The 17305-nt window shown below is 42.1% G+C and overlaps 1 protein-coding gene and 1 long non-coding RNA gene across 3 annotated transcripts; one reads left to right on the top strand and one right to left on the bottom strand.

Moving 5' to 3' along the window:
* Window positions 1–7581: 7581 nt before the first annotated feature.
* Window positions 7582–10187, top strand: LOC118120432. Its single transcript, XR_004698214.2, has 3 exons — window positions 7582–7667; window positions 9705–9908; window positions 10079–10187. It is a non-coding gene; the product is annotated as an uncharacterized LOC118120432 (long non-coding RNA).
* Window positions 10188–12700: 2513 nt separating this feature from the next.
* On the bottom strand, window positions 12701–16876 carry LOC118120419 (myelin-oligodendrocyte glycoprotein). Of its 2 annotated transcripts, none has more exons than XM_035175309.2 (5): window positions 16747–16876; window positions 14147–14545; window positions 13883–14002; window positions 13355–13780; window positions 12701–13259 (listed from the first exon to the last, which is right to left on the bottom strand). In XM_035175309.2, exons 2-5 carry the CDS (start codon window positions 14274–14276, stop codon window positions 13078–13080), a joined length of 858 nt encoding a protein of 285 aa, XP_035031200.2. In that variant the 5' UTR covers window positions 14277–14545; window positions 16747–16876; the 3' UTR covers window positions 12701–13077. The 2 variants fall into 2 exon arrangements, with proteins under 2 accessions (XP_035031200.2, XP_035031209.2); XM_035175318.2 differs by having other exon boundaries at window positions 14147–14542; window positions 16747–16850.
* Between the last annotated feature and the right edge of the window lie 429 nt (window positions 16877–17305).

The raw sequence follows: 17305 nt of genomic DNA on the forward strand, positions 1-17305 counted from the left end.
ACATACACATTGAGTGCTGTCAGTCATCTCAAAAACAATCTTAGCAATGCTGGCACACACACTGTGCTTTAATGTTACTTAATATATAATCACATAGTGGTCTGGCCTACACATTTCTGGTAGGCTCTTTCACACCTACACTCAGAGCAACTACTGTACATTTTAGTCAAACGTCATTGAGAGCAGTGAAATCTTAAAATCAATCACCCATCAGAGCAAATAGCAAGCAGGACACACATTTAGTGCTGAGTAAAAAACTGTGTTGGCAACAATGTCCCCACTTAAAGGTTCAGTGTGTAGAATTAAGTGACAACTAACAGTAAAGTTGCAGCTGAACACCCATTGCCTCACCCTCCCAAATATAAAAGACAACCCGTATAAACCTTCAGTTGTCATAAAAACTCAAAAAAGGTGTTTAGTTGGTCCACTCTGGGTTACTGTAAAAACATGGCGGCCTCTGTAGAGGACCCACTCCAAATGTAAATATAAAGTGTTTAAATATTAAGTATTTAAATATAAAGGACTCATTCTAGGATAAAGAAAACAATTTGTACAATTTAGATGAAACACAGTAGTGAAAACACCACTAGGATTATCTTATATTCAATTTCTGTCAATAGATCCCGTTTACCTAAATATTACACACTGGACCTTTAACCACATACTGCCTTATTTAGCAACACAGTACATTAATTGCTCAGAGTAAAATCACAGAACATGTAACTAAACATCCTCTCAATTATTTCACATCAGTTTTAGCAACGAGCCAGCATCAAGGTCCCACTTTCCACACATCTTTACAACATGAATCCAAACACACAAAATACCCATGCTCTCAGTAACACACATCGCAACAATTAGTTAGCAAAAATGAACTCACTTCCCACAGACTTGTGCACACACAGAACTATAAGTTAATTACTTGGGGAGTTAACCAGATACCGTCAGAGTGCATTAATAGCTCTCAGAATGAAATCAGATAAACAAGGACGATTATTATTAATTATACAGGTGTAATCAATAAAAATACAATTTTAGAAAGTCAAAGTTTAGTCTTTAGAGACTTTAGCTTGGTTCTACTCTTTGAAGTGTTTCGGTTTTTCGACTGCACCTGAAGGCAGCACCAAACAACAAAACGTATGGAGTAAAGATCGTTGGGATTGTAAACGATGCTTTCTGTCGTCTTGTTCCTTTGTAATGCACATGGGAACAAAGAGCGATATAACGGTAATGGTAAACCACGATTGGCAACATAAGCTGTGAACTTTCTCATCCAATAGTCGGGAACTTTTGGGGGAACTCTGACCTTGTGTGACAGCATTAGTCATCCGCGTGAAACAGTGGCCACTGAGCAGTAAGGGCCGGTCTACACACATCCGCCGGCAGTATTTAGATTAAACTAAGCTTTAAGGCGAGTGAAGGATTTTTTGGTCCACACTTTACACGCGCACACACAAACATTTTAAAACAGAAATCCAAACAAACATAAATACACACAAAAATACCCAGGCTCTCAGTAACACAGACATTATGTGCACACCAATGAACAATAAAACCAATCACCCCGCTAGCTTGCTTGCTTTGTCAAGTAGTTGTAAAACACACTTTGTTAAGCATTAAACCACAACCGTTACCTGGTTCCGGCGTCCAAGCCGTCGTCGGAAGCCATCTTGGCTCTAATGTTCGGCTATGGCGGCCAGACGACGGACTTCGGGGCTCACCTGCCTCCCTCCGCACGGCGCTGAAGCTCGGCGTGCGTCTGGAGGAGGAGCGTGTATTCACCGACATAGCTCAACAGAACAGACCGCTACGTTCAAACTTCTCTGAAGCTTCTCTGTCAGCCGAGCGAGACGCAGGCTCCCGCTCTCTCTCTCTCGCACGCCCACTCACTACAGCGCAAGCCTTCCGTTAAAGGAGCTACGCTGCTAATGTAACACATGCGCACCTAGCGTTAGCTTAGCTTCCCCGTCAACTCATCCTCAAACTCCACAGACACCAAATAAAACTCACTAAACCCGCCGCGGTTAGTCTCCGTACTGTTTCATAAACCACTCACACTGACGTCGGGTCGAAATAAACACTTAATTCAGCGACTTAGATGTGAACATAGTCTGTGGCTAGAGGAGTTTTTTTTTTCACACTGGCCGCCCGACCGAGGCGAGCTAACGCTACTTAGCATCACGCTAGCTTCTCACTCATTCATTTAAATGACAATATATAATGACAATAATACCACCGGAATCAAGGATAAGCAGCAGAAAACACAAGACAAGCCAGCAACAGTATCCCCACATTTGTCATGAAAGCAACATCACATAAACCAGCACATTATCAACATTAGGCAGCAGCAGGTAACCGCAGCTAACTTATCATGTTACAGTATTTTAATTTTAAACTTAAATTATGAGCCCGGTGTGTATAAGTTGGCATGCTGGATAAACTTCCATAGAGCGATACATCACTTACCTCGGACGAAGGTCAGAGAGGCGGAGCAGAGTTGAAGTCCAGTATTTAGTGTTCAGTCAAAAAGACAACAGCCAATCAGATCCATCCTGACTTCCATTTTACGGCATTGTTGAAATGTCAGTATCAATCAAAATCAGCTTCAAATTCAAATCTAAAATGGCTGCTTGCCATGGTGATGAAACTTTATTTCAGTAAATACTTTTTTACTCAAACTCATGGAGTTATTTTGATGAGTACATTTGATTTACATTTAAAATAATAATGATAATAATAATGTTATGAATAATGTTATCTAATACATGAAATGGTTTTAGTCTAAATAGATCTGTAGTTCCAAATTCATAATACAGGCTTATTATGAGGGAATTGTTTTGACCCGGACTATACTGTGAAGGCATGAAATATGAACAGTATGTACGGGTCAAAGCGCACATTGTACCAATAAACTAACCCAATAATATAAGACAGAGCAGGACAGGCTGATGAATGCATTGATCATAATGTTATGATCAGTGTTGCAATTGTGGAGTCATGTTTAAACCATAGTAGGAAAGAAACGTCAGCTGTGTGTGTGTGTGTCTCTCTCACACATAAACCACAAGGGCATAACTTTGCATATAGGCCTTATATTTGGGGAGGAGATATAATGATTTTTTTTCTCTGTTTGGATTCATTTTTATTACCCTCTCTCTCTCTCTCTCTCTCTCTCTCTCCCTCTCTCTCCCTCTCTCTCCCTCTCTCTCTCCACGTGTGAGATTGTGTGTGTGCGGGGAGAGTGTTCAGGAACAAAACAGTTTGTATATAATATTCCATTCAGTTCATAATTCGATTGGTAAAGAAGGATGTGTGGTTGTTGGAGAGGGGAGTTAGGGTCCAATGAAAAGGTAAAGTGAGGGAACCGTGTTTTCTTTATGGCGGTCCTTTAATCTCCAGGTAGAGGGAAGATGAGGGGTGAGGTTTCTAGAGGCAAAGGGAACTCGGTGAAGCCAGGAGACTTTCAATAGGGAGACTTAGCTTGTTTGGTTCATCCAGGACAGAGGGAATCACGTTCCAATCCGAGCAGGTTAGATGGGTTTTTAAAATCCACTTCTAGCTCCAGGGATCAGCTTTTGTACCTCATGGTCCAGGACGATTGTGAAATAAATCCAGCCGGTTCTTGGAGCAATTTTCCAGAAACTAGTTTGTCTTTTTTGTGATCTCCTTCCTACAGTTCCTCTCACTTCACATGCTTCCACTCCATGCTGCCTTTGTTTGATTTCCCCTCTCCTCTCCTGCTCACAGGTGTGTCCCACTTATCACCTCCCTCGCCCCTCCTTTTCCTGTTGAGGAGTAAAGGGCCATTCTGCCCTTTTAGTTTTCTCCTTTCTGCTACAAGGTGTCCCCACAGGAGGGAGACTTTGGATTCATGACATACATAATTAGGGAGTTTGTACCAAAGACAATGAGAAGCTGTGAAGGGTTTGGGTTTATAGCTATGGAAGCCCATCTCCGCTCAATGGTGAGAGGCTCAACCCTTTCATACTCGGTGTGTGGGTGTCCACCGATTGGCTGATGGGACACAGTGTGAGTCCCAAATGTGTCATCAGAGCTGTTTTTGAACGATCAGGGAACATGGACTGGGACAGAGTTTTTATATATTGAACAATTCAATGTTCTCAGTAATTTCTGATAAAATCTTTATTAAATTCTTGGCCTGTTCTCAGACAGCAGAATATGACAGATCTGATTCTTTGATCAGGCTTTATGGTTAGTTTATGGGTGTTGCTCCTCTACTATGGTGCTTATATAGAGGACAACACTTGAAGGAACACTGGTATAATCATTACAATTGTTATTTTATTCATTAAGTTCTTCAAAGATACTGAAACAACACTTAAGTTATTTATCTTTGTAAACATGTAAATATATATTTGTGTCCCCTTTAGGAGTAAGAGGAGGTATCCACCCCTTTAACATATCAATATTTAATAAAATCATATTTCTTCATGTGACCGACTGTCACCAAGTCGCTTGTGTGTATACACAGTATATATATACATATATCTATATATCTCTATATGTATATATCAGTCCCTGCTGCCAGAACACGTGAACACAAGAACCTGCTGAATGTTGCATCAGTAAAGACACAGACACTGATTTACATGTTTTTATCTCATTACACCAGGATCACTGGTCTTATTATAAAATCTGTAGAGCAGAGAACTTCTGTCTCACGTTTATTCTTTATTCTATTCTACTTGTTTTCATGTTCATGTACAGTTCTTGCGCCATCTGCAGGCAGACGTCACCACTGAGTCTGATTCTTTCAGTTAATGAGGAGTTTGTTTTCAACGTGTTTCTCTATATTTTTTAAGTCTTGACCTTTCAAGTAAAGAGCCTTGAGATTATGTATATTAGGATTTGTCACTATACAAATACAATTTAATGGAACTTTCTCATCTTTCTAATTGAGACAAATTTTTCATTGTATTTAGTTTGACATTATTCCCATTAACTTTTCCCCTGTCTCCTCTGAACATGTATAAACTGTTTTATCTGCTTCAACTGTTCTTAATGTGGGAGAACCCATTTGGAGAGGGCAGACAACCTCACACGTCTGGAACAACATCTCAAAGTGGTGATTCTGGATTGTTCTACTACAGGTGACACAGATTCAGTACAGAGGAATCCAGCAGAATAAAAACAGACGCACCATCAGCTGCCCTTTTCCCCGACAGGAATACATTTATTTGAATTTATTTCAAATGATAAAAACAACGGTTGGTTAACATGAAATGACCACAGGTTGGTTTTTTCTTGTTAGAGTAGAGACAAGGTGCGAACCTGAGGAGACAAACGTGACGCCTCACCTGTGGGTCAAGGTGAACGCACACGCTGGACAGGAAGTGTAGTTTCATTTGTGGTTTGTGTTTCTCGTGTCCATCAGCCACCAGGTTCCCTCGTTTACCCGCCGGCTGGATGTTGTTGTTTGTAAAGAAACATGATCCCCAAAGTTTATTCTTGTTGGCAAAGTCTCACACGTCCGTTCAGCTCATTCACCCTCATGTGGTCAAACATCCAGAGAGTCTGCTCAATCCGACCAAAGCTCGGCCACTGGAACATGTTCAACTCTTCACCATCTCTCTTTCCTATATTACAACCTTTTTACAACATAAAAATAGATCAAGAACTATGATTAACATATTCCATTATGTAAATACACAATATTTATTGCATTTTCAAATAGACTCGTTTCTTATTTACTTTGACGTCATCATCTTCCCCCTAAGAACAAAAAACAAAAATCAGAATAAAAGCACTGGTACCGCGGAGAGTGACAACAGATCTGTGTAAGGCAAAGACCAGCAGGGGGCGCCGCATGGCAGAGAACGGAGAGTCTGCCCTGAACGAGCTCTTCTTTGTGTTCACTTCTCCTGCTGGGTCTCTTTGAATATGTCATTAGTGTTTTAAAGTCAAGCTAAAAGAAAAGTGTAGTAAAGAACCTCCATGTACTTCAAACATCTGGCACTTAAGTGTTCCTCTGTTTTTTGGTTCGCTGCTACCAGCTACAATCTGTACAAACTGCAGAGCAAGTTCCCAACAGCTCGTCGCCCTCCTGTGGCCACGTCGTGCTTCTTCCACAGGCCCACCAGCAGCAAAGTCTAACTAGGGATTCTGAACAGAGTCGAGATTTAAGACGGACTTCCCTGGAAGAGGAAATCCACAGAAAGTGATAAACGATCCCTGATCAGCTCCTCCACAACTCTGCAGCTAAATATCATCAAAACACGGTCCAGAAAAGCAAAGAACAATTCAGCCTCGGACCCAGAGAGAGACGGTGGCTACGAGAACGACAGCTGGTCTGACACATCACTTTCCTCTAGTTTTACATCAATGTGAACGGGATCCTGATGTGTCAAGTGCATGAATGAGCATCGTGCACAGTGTCTCCGCTGAGCAGATCAGCTCCTGTGCAACATCGTCTGAAGATGGAAATAAAAACGTCCCCAAATGAAGGAAAGATGAGGGAAAAAGAGAAGCAGGAAACCGACCCGATCTGAATGTGACAATAAACAACCAGGCAAGGCCTCTGTCGTGACGGTGGCTAAATGTCCCCGTGATTCATTTCGTCCACGATCCAGAAGAATTTATATATTTCTATAGAAAACAAGTGTGGAAACATTCCTGGCTCTGCAGCTCACCTGGCTTCACCTGCTTTTGGCACACTGAGACGAGATGATTTAAACGCACCCTCACCTGGCACAGCTGGAATGACTAAGACAAACCCACCCCCCCAAAATAAAAGCATCAATCAGCCCCACATCCATGGCCTCATCAGTTCTGCTTAAAGACCTCCGGGGGGGTTGACCTGGAATAAAGAAGGTCTGAGATATCTGGGCATTTATCTTGGGGATGCAACCTTCATGAGTAAAAATTGGGACAATGTTTTAGAGAAGGTAGAAGGACGTCTCACAAAATGGAAGTGGCTTTGCCCACACCAACCCAGTCTCATCAGAAAACGTACACCACCTACGTTGGTCCACTTGGAAAAACGTAGTATTCTCACAATTTGGCCTCTCAGATTGTGAGAATATTTCTCTGCCCATTGTTTTGCATTGGCCTGTGCCCACGTCACGTGACTCAAGTTCCCGTCTGCGAAAACGAAAACATGGCGGACATTCCTTGTATTTTCAGATAAAAATGTCATTTTATAATATAGTTTGGGCATTAAAATACATTCTGACACCATTTCTAGCGAGAAATATGCTCTTTGCTTCCACAATCTTCAGCCAGTTCATGCTTACGATCTATATTTTATTAGTTATCACGAATATTTTTCAGATCTCGCCAGAAAAATCGTAGTAATGTAAAGTTTTTATCGTTGCTATGGTGGTTGCTGTGAACGCTGCCATGCCGTAAACCACGTCGTAGCGTGCTGTTTGAATCATCGTCCGTGCGTTGCGTCGTTCAGTGAGCGTGAATGTTATTTCACGTTCTTTGATATTAATATTTGATGATAGATTACACCTCTAATTCGAAGGATCTAAGAAGTCCCCGCAACTACATTCACACCGAGGCGGGCCCGATTGCGCATGCGTGAGCGGACCGGTCGTGTGACTGTCGTAAAGTTTTTTTTAACTTTCCGGTCCATTTAACACAAAGCTACGTCATAAACATGGAGCGCTTGGAAGACGACGATGTTATAATCCTTCTGTCAGGTAAGTAGTTCATTTTGTTTAGTTTTTAAATATTGTAACGATCTGGGTTTACAGTCCGAGTGCTGACACAGCGAATGGAGTCTGTCGATACAGACAATGGATGCTATTCATTTGCTAATATTCTATTGTTTGTACTCAGGCTACGGCCCATTGTAGCCTGTGTTACCTGGGATGTGAATACGTGGTTGGTGAGACCAGTTCCAGACGCTTAGCTCATCATTGAGGGACGCTACAATATAAATATAAACATAAACAGATAATGTAATGGTATAAGGAAACTAACAGAAACCACGAATCAGCCCATAAAATAGTTCTACACGATACAGTGTAGGGTGCAGGGTGAAAGGCCCATTGTGGGGCCTTCACTATACATTCATTCTAAGTTTTGAGAGTTTCCCTATTTTTGGAGTGTGATAGTTTGATTTCGTCTTTCAAATTAAGGATGGTTTATGATTGAACTTTGATTTATGAATGCTTTAGATTAACAAGGGATGTATTTGTCTACCATTACTCCACAATATCAGATCAATTTGGTTTAATTTATAGTATGCAATATGACAATAATGTTTTCAAAACAAGATGTTCGGGCGTTGCGATACATTTTAAAGGGGACATAGCATGCAAATTCCACTTTGTTAGTGCTTCTACAGGTTAATGTGGGTATCTGGCATGTCTACCAACCCAAAATCCTGGGAAAAAACACTTGCGCGTTTTGTTATAGTTCCTCTAAGTCAGAAACGTCATGCTTGAGCGACTGATTGCGCTTCCTGGGTATTGTGTCGTAACAATACACTGGAAGTCTCCTACATGGTCTTGGCCCACCCCCCGTCCGTCCCGCCCCCCACACTCGTTACTTCCGGGTTTACACCGGAGGCTGCGAGGCAGTGCAGCGCCGTTCCCAAGCACGCAGCCGGGCTGTTCACACGGGACGAGCATTTCTCCGCTGGTCAGCCCGCGATTCACTCACATGTGGCATTTGTCTGGATCGTTGGGACTGGGAGGCTGCAGCAGCTGCTCGGGAGCGACCGCCGCTCCGTGCGTGAGCTGGAATTTGTGTCAGCGCCACGCAGCCAGCAGTGTGGAGGACTTCCGCAGTGTTCAGAGCAACTGAACCCCGAACATTCAACGGGTACAACAACAAGCGGAGAATCAAGCGGGCTGACCTTATATATACAGTCTATGGGGCTGACCAGCGGAGAAATGCTCGTCCCAGTGAACAGCCAGGCGGCTGCGTGCTGGAGAACGGCGCTGCGCTGCTCGCAGCGGTCTTCCACACTGCCAGCTGTGTGGAAGACTTCCGCAGTGTTCAGCTCTACTGTATGCCGGGTTACAGTAGTTCCGCCGGGTTACAGTAGTTCCGCGGTTACAGTAGTTCCGCCGGTTACAGTAGTTACGCCGGGTACACCGACGCGGAAGTGCCGCTGCGAGGCAGCGCAGCGCCTGCTCCAGCGCGCAGCCGCCTGGCTGTTCACACGGGACGAGCATTTCTCCGCTGGTCAGCCCCATAGACTGTACATATAAGGTCAGCCCGCGATTCTGCTTTCTCCGCTTGTTGTTGTACCCGTTGAATGTCGGGGTTCGGGGGTAAATGATGGTCTTCATAGCCCCCCACCTCTTTCTCTCTCTCTGTCTGTCTGCTTGTGTGCTTGTAGTGGATGGGCAGAGGGGGACATTTAATTATGTGATTGGGAAAATTAAAACTCCAGGACAACAAGGGAATACAAAGTATGGGATGCATATTTGATAATTTATATCATATAAAATATGTAATTTATATCGTTTAAAATCATGGGGGAGAGGGGAGGGGGAGCTGGCTCATTAGCATTTAAAGGAACAGGCAGTCAAAACAGGTCGCTCTGTGGAGGGCTGTTTTATACAGGGTAAAAGGGTGCTGTTTATATGATCCTTGTGGTATTTTGACCAAAGTATGTTACAGACATTTCATTAAGACCCCAAGGAACCATATCAACTTGTGGTAAAATGGGCATGCTATGTCCCCTTTAAGTAACAATTGGTATGTTCTGTTTTTTAATCAAGGAGGATCCAAGTGAAGCTACAGGAGTTTCAGCAACGTCAAAAACTGGGACCGAACAGTTTGTTTGGCTTGAGGAGGAACAGGAAGGGCAGCCTCTCCCAAAGAGAAGGAGACCTGGAGAGAAACAGAAGCCGGGTTTAGGCCACTGCCACCATCCACATACATCGAGGAAGATGAGGGAGAGAAATTCTCTTACCATCAAAGAGGTACTTTTAAGTTACATACCACAAACACCATTTTATATAATATACTAAATAGACATTTTTATTAAATCCCCAAAGTACGCTGGGTGAAATACAAGTTAATATCACACTGAAAGAATACCTCCGCTGATTAACGTTGATGTTAATTTGTTTATTTTTCCCTTGCTTCCTAGAATGGTTGTTTTTTTGACCAAGCATGCTTCCCTGCTGTGATTGTTCAACTGGGAAAACAACTCTTTCCACAGGAAGGCAAGTCAATTTGATTGGAAGGAATCTAAATGTTTTTTGGGGAAAACAATGTATGCAGTAATGTCATTTAAGATTGCTTGTGCATTGAAATAATTGCTTTTTGTCTTTGAATTTCAGGGCGATACAATCAAAGACTTTTTCTGTGGACATTGCTGATCTAGTTGAAAGTGGGTACTGGCCAGCAACAGTCAATTTTAAAACCTTGTATGCAGTGGATTGGTTCACTAAATATTAAATATTATTAAATATTATAAAGATTGCGGCTCTGGGAATGTCACGGCAAGCTTTTGTTAGCATGCCTGAACATCGCACAAAAGTCTTTTGTCTTTTTCTAGCAGATTGTTAAGATGGTTCAGGTGACAATAGGTGGAAGGTGAAGGTCATTTCCATGAGCTCAAGAGAAACATAATGTGACGTCTTAGTAGTTCATATTTGGGTCCTCTTAAAACATGCACCCACTAGGTACTCTATACTGTAATCCTGAAAATCAGGGACCATGCTGCATTGGGGTCTAGGGGAAGGGAGTAGCAATGTTAAAAATCAAAGGGAAGACTGATATGAAAAGTGTTTCACAAGGAGAATTAGGTCTACACTTGCCCAAATTGAATGCAGATATATGTATCAAGTCAGATGGATACCATAGATTTATACAGAGTCAATGTCATTGGTAGTGAAAGTAGAAAATGAATACACTAAGATACATACAGTATGAGAACATAAAGAATTCAAAGTTAGGGTCAGGGGTTAGCCAATCAGAACCAGAGTAGGGGGCGGGCATAATACATACATCTTTGTTTCTACAATTGTCATGACATTACATCACATTATGTAAATTGAAATTTGTTTTGTATATATATATGAGTGTGTGAATGGATATGATTCATAAAACTGAGCTCACCATTCATGTTTACTCTTTAGATTTTTTTATCTTTTCACATATTTTTAGTGGATTTGGACTCACAAACATATGTCGTAGGGCGACAAAAGAGAGAAAAGTGAGCAGCGGAGTCGGTGTTTGTGCGCCGTTGCCTTTCCCTCAGATTCTGGGACTATATTAAAGAAGCTGTGCAATTCTTTTATATAATCATCCGTTTATAGACATCAATTTGGCCCGGGACAAGCGTGATTACTAACAATTTCCACTGTACACAATTTTTTAAGGAGGCAGTACGAAATTTGACAGAGCCGGCTCACAATGATCTGAATATCTTTAATTTATTATCTAGGGCAGCAGGGCTCCGTCTAATTGGCCAAATATATTGACATGCAGAGCGTGAATACATGGCACATTGAACACCATTTATCGCAGTCCAAGCAGTCTTTTGTGATATGTACCTCGCCCATGTTGATATCGCGATGACCGTAATTTTTAGATATCTCATACAGCCCTAGTGTCTATGATTTAAAACCCATAAGCATGATCTGTTTTTTCCCCTGTTCTAAAGCCAAATAAGGTTTGCTGCCATCTAGTGGTTATTTCTTTCCAACCAGCTGACTAGTTAATGGGTTTGAGGTCATCAGCGGATAATGAGATGAAATGTTGCTGGTCATCAACGTAATCATGTTATTTTTGCTGATGATAAAGCCAAGGGGAATCATGTCAAGTTAAAAGTGCACAGGAAGGAACCCTGTGGAACCCAAACACTAATGTTTTTTGTTGGAGTGGAAGTCGACTGTTAATCGATTTAGTTGTTGCAGCCCTGGAGTGACACCCAGTGTTTTAGCATTTCCAGTATGTTCCCATGATCTCCATGATGCATGTGCTAAATGCATAGCTCTGGTAGGAGTATTAGGATGTTCAATGACAATTGATTATCAAATTGTGCAACAATGCTAATATGAATATATATGAGGTCAGATTGAGAGTCAGTGTACTCTTGTTTTGCTCTTTCAGAAGCAACCATTCAATCACTGGAGGAGAGAAGTATTACCCGGTGAAGAAGGTACTGAAAAGCAAAAGGCTGAAGGTTTTATTTGTTGTAATTTGAGGTCAAAAAATTGAGTTGTAATATACAAAAAAATGTTGTACTACAGAGATACTAACTGGATTTACAATCACCACAACTTCTGTGTATACACACTGTATATACAGTGTATACACTGTATATACAGTGTATATATACTGTATGTATTAATAATGTAATATTACTATTGTTTTTATTTGTTTAATTGAAAAGACTATCTTGCTGTTTCTTTAGCTTACTGTTAATTTACATTTTAGGAATGTAGTCACATTTGTTTTGTATGTATGGTACCTACATTAATTAAAAACCCAACGCCTTGTGTGAACTGCTGAAACCATTTGCTGCTGGAATTGTTTGCTGAATTTTATATATAAATTATATAATTGATTTAGCCCTTGCCTTATACAGTATGTCTATCATCTCTATACAGTAATACAAAATAAAAAAATTAAAATTCAAGTAGACAGCAGATTTGTTTTTATTCATCGCTATTACAGAGCACATGAAGATTAACAGTATGTACAAACAACTCTTTACATAGCAGAAATACAAATACAAAGTTATAAGAAAAAAGTAAAGATAAAAATGTAATTAATGTTATACGAAAAATAATCTTCATGTTCATCATCATCAGTCCATATCAAATTTATCAAATACACAATAGGCATATATACTGTAAAAATGTGCACTCGCCATACTAAGCCGTCCAAGATGACAGGTCCGCTCACGCATGCGCACTCGGGCCCGCCTCGGTATGAATGTAGTTGCGGGGACTTCTTAGATCCTTCGAATTAGAGGTGTAATCTATCATCAAATATTAATATCAAAGAACGTGAATAACATTCACGCTCACTGAACGACACAACGCACGGACGATGATTCAAACAGCACGCTACGACGTCATCAACTGAAGTCAAATATGGTTTTCTTTAAATCCTTTTCAGTTAGATAATCTCTCTTTAATGCTCCAAGTGAGGGGAAGTCTCTGCTCGCAGCTCACAGGGGCCTGTCTCTCTCATTTCATCCGGTTGGACCATGTCCTGGATGTAGACTGGACCCGACCCGGTCTCAGCATGGTAACCAGTGAAGGGATCTTTGACCTTTTGTCCTCTGCATCTCGTCACACAATTCCCTGTGAGACCTGAAAGTGGTTTTGAGACACTTGTTAAAAACTCCAACAAAACTGGAGTAAATGCACTGAAAGTAAAATGCTACAGAGCAGAAACTGTCACTTACTGTTTCTTCCACTTCTCAGTCTGATGAAGTCCACCACCAGGAGAGCACCAAGAGGAATAAGAACAGGCATGAGTTCAGGATCCTTACCAACATCCAGGGTGATGATGCACCTGGGTTTCAGTCTGGGGATCAAACATGTGTAATCTCCTCTGTCAGACATCTTCACAGAGGAGATCTGCACTGAGATGTTTCCCCTGATCAGGCCTTTGAGGTCCAGTGTGGTTCTGTTTCTGTACTGCTCCATCGGGACATAGTGGAGGACTCTTTTGTCTCGATACAGGAGGACGAACTGCCTGAGGTCAGTTCTTGTTACTTCCACTGTGTAACTCATCAAGTTGACTGAGGGAACAAGTCCACACCAAAGACTAACGTCTTCACCTTCTTCCACCGTTAATGACAGATTCGAACATGTGGGATGAAATCCACCTGAGAAAACACAGAGAACATTTAGTCCTGTTAACATCACACAGAGCTGATGTCTCTCAGGACAGATGTGGTGTCAGTGTGAACATGAATTAATAAACTCACCAGAGACAAGTGGGACAATGAGCAGTAAAGTCAACAGAGTCTTGTCCATTTTCCAGAGTTTTGTCCGCAGCACAGATTGTACCGAACCCGTACAGGGATCTGAAGAGCCGGCTGCAGGTCCTGGGAGGAGTTGGACAAAAGTCGGTGAGGAAACGTGCTGGGACCGAGTGTTTGAAAAGTCCTGGGACCGACATTCATGTTAGAAGTCTGTGTTCCGTCCACTGCAAATAAATAAGATGCTACAGAGCAGAAACTGTCACTTACTGATTCCTCCACCTGTCACAGGAGCGTTGTTCAGTCGTCCTCTGATGAAACGTCCCCTGCTGCTGCCTCCGACACAGACCGAACCACGGGGACATTCTGGGACCGATCCCATCAGTGTCGCTTCCACCATCGCTTTGCTCGCGTGTTCCCTCGTTAAGAGTCTCACTGACCTGCAGCTGATGTCCTGTGCGGATAAGACTTCGGAGTGCTGCTTTTATATGAGTAGATTTCGCGGGGAGTTCCAGCCTCGGTCCGAGGGGGCTTGGTCTGCCTGGTGTGTCACACGGTCCGGGCGGAGCAATTGGCTGGTGTAACGCAGCAGCACTGAAGAGCGACGCGTCAGAAACAGGAAGACGGAGCGGGTCTAACAGCCGCGTGTGTTGGTGTCTGCTCCTTCTGCTTCAGAGGAAAGGAGCGGAAAGAGGATTGATATCAACAGACTGAGTTCACAACACTTCATGTCGTACATGGTGAAACGTGCTGAGAGACTGACAAGGGGAGCAGAGACAAAAGAGACGGAGACTATAAGGATTGAATTTGAAACAAAGGTGTCCCCACAGGAGGTAGACTTTGGATTCATGACATATAGAATTAGGGAGTTTGTACCAAAGACAATGAGAAGCTTCAACTGTGAAGGGTTTGGGTTCATAGCTATGATATGTAAAGGGAAGAGGAGATGTGTGAGATGTGGCGGGAAACATGAATATGGGAAATGTAGTAATCTCATAATCTGGCCTCTCAAATTGTGAGATGTGGACCAACGTAGCTATTTCACGTTTTCTGATGAGACGGGGTGTGAAAGGGCGCGGTGGGAATGCGTAAAGAAGCGTCCTGGGCCGATGCACTAATGCGTCCACACTGTAAACAACAGTCATGCACTCATACTGTAATCAACTTTACAGTGTGTTACTGTATACAATCCATTGAATTACAGTGCATTGCTGTATTTTCTCATTTTCTCAGTAAACTGCTGGCAGCAGGGTTGACAGGGATTTACCGCTTTCGTACTGTAACCTTAATTTACAGTTTAGTGCTGTCCACATACTGAAACACACTAAGTGCTGTATTTTCTTATATTTACAGTATACGATAAGCATCAGTCTGTACATTATTGTTTTAAATGAAATTCAACATAATCTCAAATCCAGAACAATGTAATTTAATGTAATAGCAGCATGACAGTCAATTCCTGTAAATTAAACTCCTCTTTAACAAAACCTTGGTTCCCTGTTTTGATGTGATATTCTGAACAACGTATACTGAATGATTAAGGGAAATGAAATGCAGCAACCAGAACTTTCTGTAGAAAAGAGGAGACTTGGAAAAAACAAGATCAATTGATTAACCCAACATTTATTTATAAAAGGCGACACCAACTGAAATACTTGGTGGTTTTTGTTGATAGAAACAAAGTTGTCCATTACAGATGGAGATGTCAGAACATGACAGTTATCAGTCTGTTCCTTACATGTGATAAAACTAATGAACCTTTTAAAACACTCGGAGAAATTATGCATCTTGACACTACAAGTATTAGGACAAAACATTAATCCCACAAAAAGAATCTATAACTATTCATGACTCATGAGTCATTTCTAGTGACATGAGTTAAAAAAAAACCTCTCTCTCTCTAGTATGATTGTTGTGCAACAAAATGATGAAACAAACTTAACAAGAATCTTCTTTACACCAACATAACAGTGACTCATTCTAACCAAATGGTGTGGTTTACTGCTCAGGACTCAAAGACAGAAGAAAACAGGAAGTGGAAATGTGACAGTGTCACAGATTTTGAGTTCAGCTGTTTCTCCTGCTTGTTTGGTTCTTGAAATGACACGAGTCAAAAAAACCTCTCTCTCTCCAGTGTGATTGTTGTGCAACAAAATGATGAAACAAACTCTTAAATTCCTGTTGTACAAACAGGTCAGGATTCATGGACAGAGTGAGAACAACTTTTGAAGATCCTTTCTTATTGATGGCGAGCCTCCCAACGTGATTCCATCTAAGAAGAGATCCATCGAATGTTCCCTGTGGTGGTAGGGGGGTGCTAGACACCCGGACTGCGACACACACTAATAAAGGGTGCACACTCTTTTAAGGAAGTGTCACAGGAACAGTCACTGTCATTAACCAGTGGATTGACAAAACACATCAAGACTGATCACAGGAAACAGACTTTAAAGACGACTGACGTAAAACGACTCATTTATTTTAAAGGGCCCAATATTTATTTTCATGCAAATGTTTTTCCCAATGCTTGTGAATTATCACCTGCCACTTTAAGTTAGTAAAGTTACATTTTGCATTTAATTGTTTGTGTATTGTGTGTACTTTCATTTATGGTTATTCCAGTTGAAAACACTTGACGGACACGGTGAACCGTTTAGTCCGTGGCTGTGTTTATTGTCTTAGCACCGGCCCATCAGGTGAACAGACACTTCTTCACTGACAGGGATGACACAAGCTCGCGTTCCTACTTAGCGCTTCAGCGCCTCACATTGGCATATCCATGATACTGCACCCCCAGTGAAATTACATACAGAACAGCACAGCCCGACACAACCCTTCTGTAACAACTGAGGACACATGTGAACACTCACTCTTAACAACAGTCGATGTCCCTCAGCTCCTCATCGGACCTAGTAGATCGTAACCTGGCCACAAGTGGGTTACAAAAGCATGAATTGTATTCCCATTAGAGATGTTTGTGTAGCGAGGTGGGAAAGCGGGGGATAGTCTCTCACTATCCCCCGCTTTCCCACCTCGCTACATTCTGGCGTTGTTGGCAGGATATCACAGTTAAAGGGGCAGAGACGTGTTTTAGTTTTTTTTTTCCTCCTGTTATTTTGTTGAACTATTTATTGATGGGCGTCTTCTCTCTCTGTGTGTGTGTGTGTGTGTAAAGCCAGAACAGCAGTGTTTAGTCTGATTTAATTCCACGTACCATTTTGTCAGGCTTTGGTGCCGTTTCACCTTGTCAGTATGGAGGAGGAGATTCAGCAGCTCAGGGAGCTTGTGTTACAGCTTAAGGCAGATAACGAACAACTTCGGCAGGCGCGTGCTGCATCTCCGTTGGACCCCGGTGGGGCTGTTTTCTTTCCCTCTGCTGCAGCTAGTCAGGCGCCGACTGCAAGCGTAGCCGCCGCTGTCACAGAGCGA

Source organism: Hippoglossus stenolepis, chromosome 2 (genome assembly GCF_022539355.2).
Source record: "Hippoglossus stenolepis isolate QCI-W04-F060 chromosome 2, HSTE1.2, whole genome shotgun sequence".
Classification (NCBI taxonomy): Eukaryota; Metazoa; Chordata; class Actinopteri; order Pleuronectiformes; family Pleuronectidae; genus Hippoglossus; species Hippoglossus stenolepis.

Coding starts and splice junctions, on each gene's coding strand:
- LOC118120419 (XM_035175309.2), bottom strand. CDS start 14,276: ATGGTGGAAGCGACACTGATGGGATCGGTCCCAGAATGTCCCCGTGGT. Junction 13,781..13,882: donor CATTGTCCCACTTGTCTCTG/GTGAGTTTATTA, acceptor GTGTTTTCTCAG/GTGGATTTCATCCCACATGT. Junction 13,260..13,354: donor ACTGAGAAGTGGAAGAAACA/GTAAGTGACAGT, acceptor AACCACTTTCAG/GTCTCACAGGGAATTGTGTG.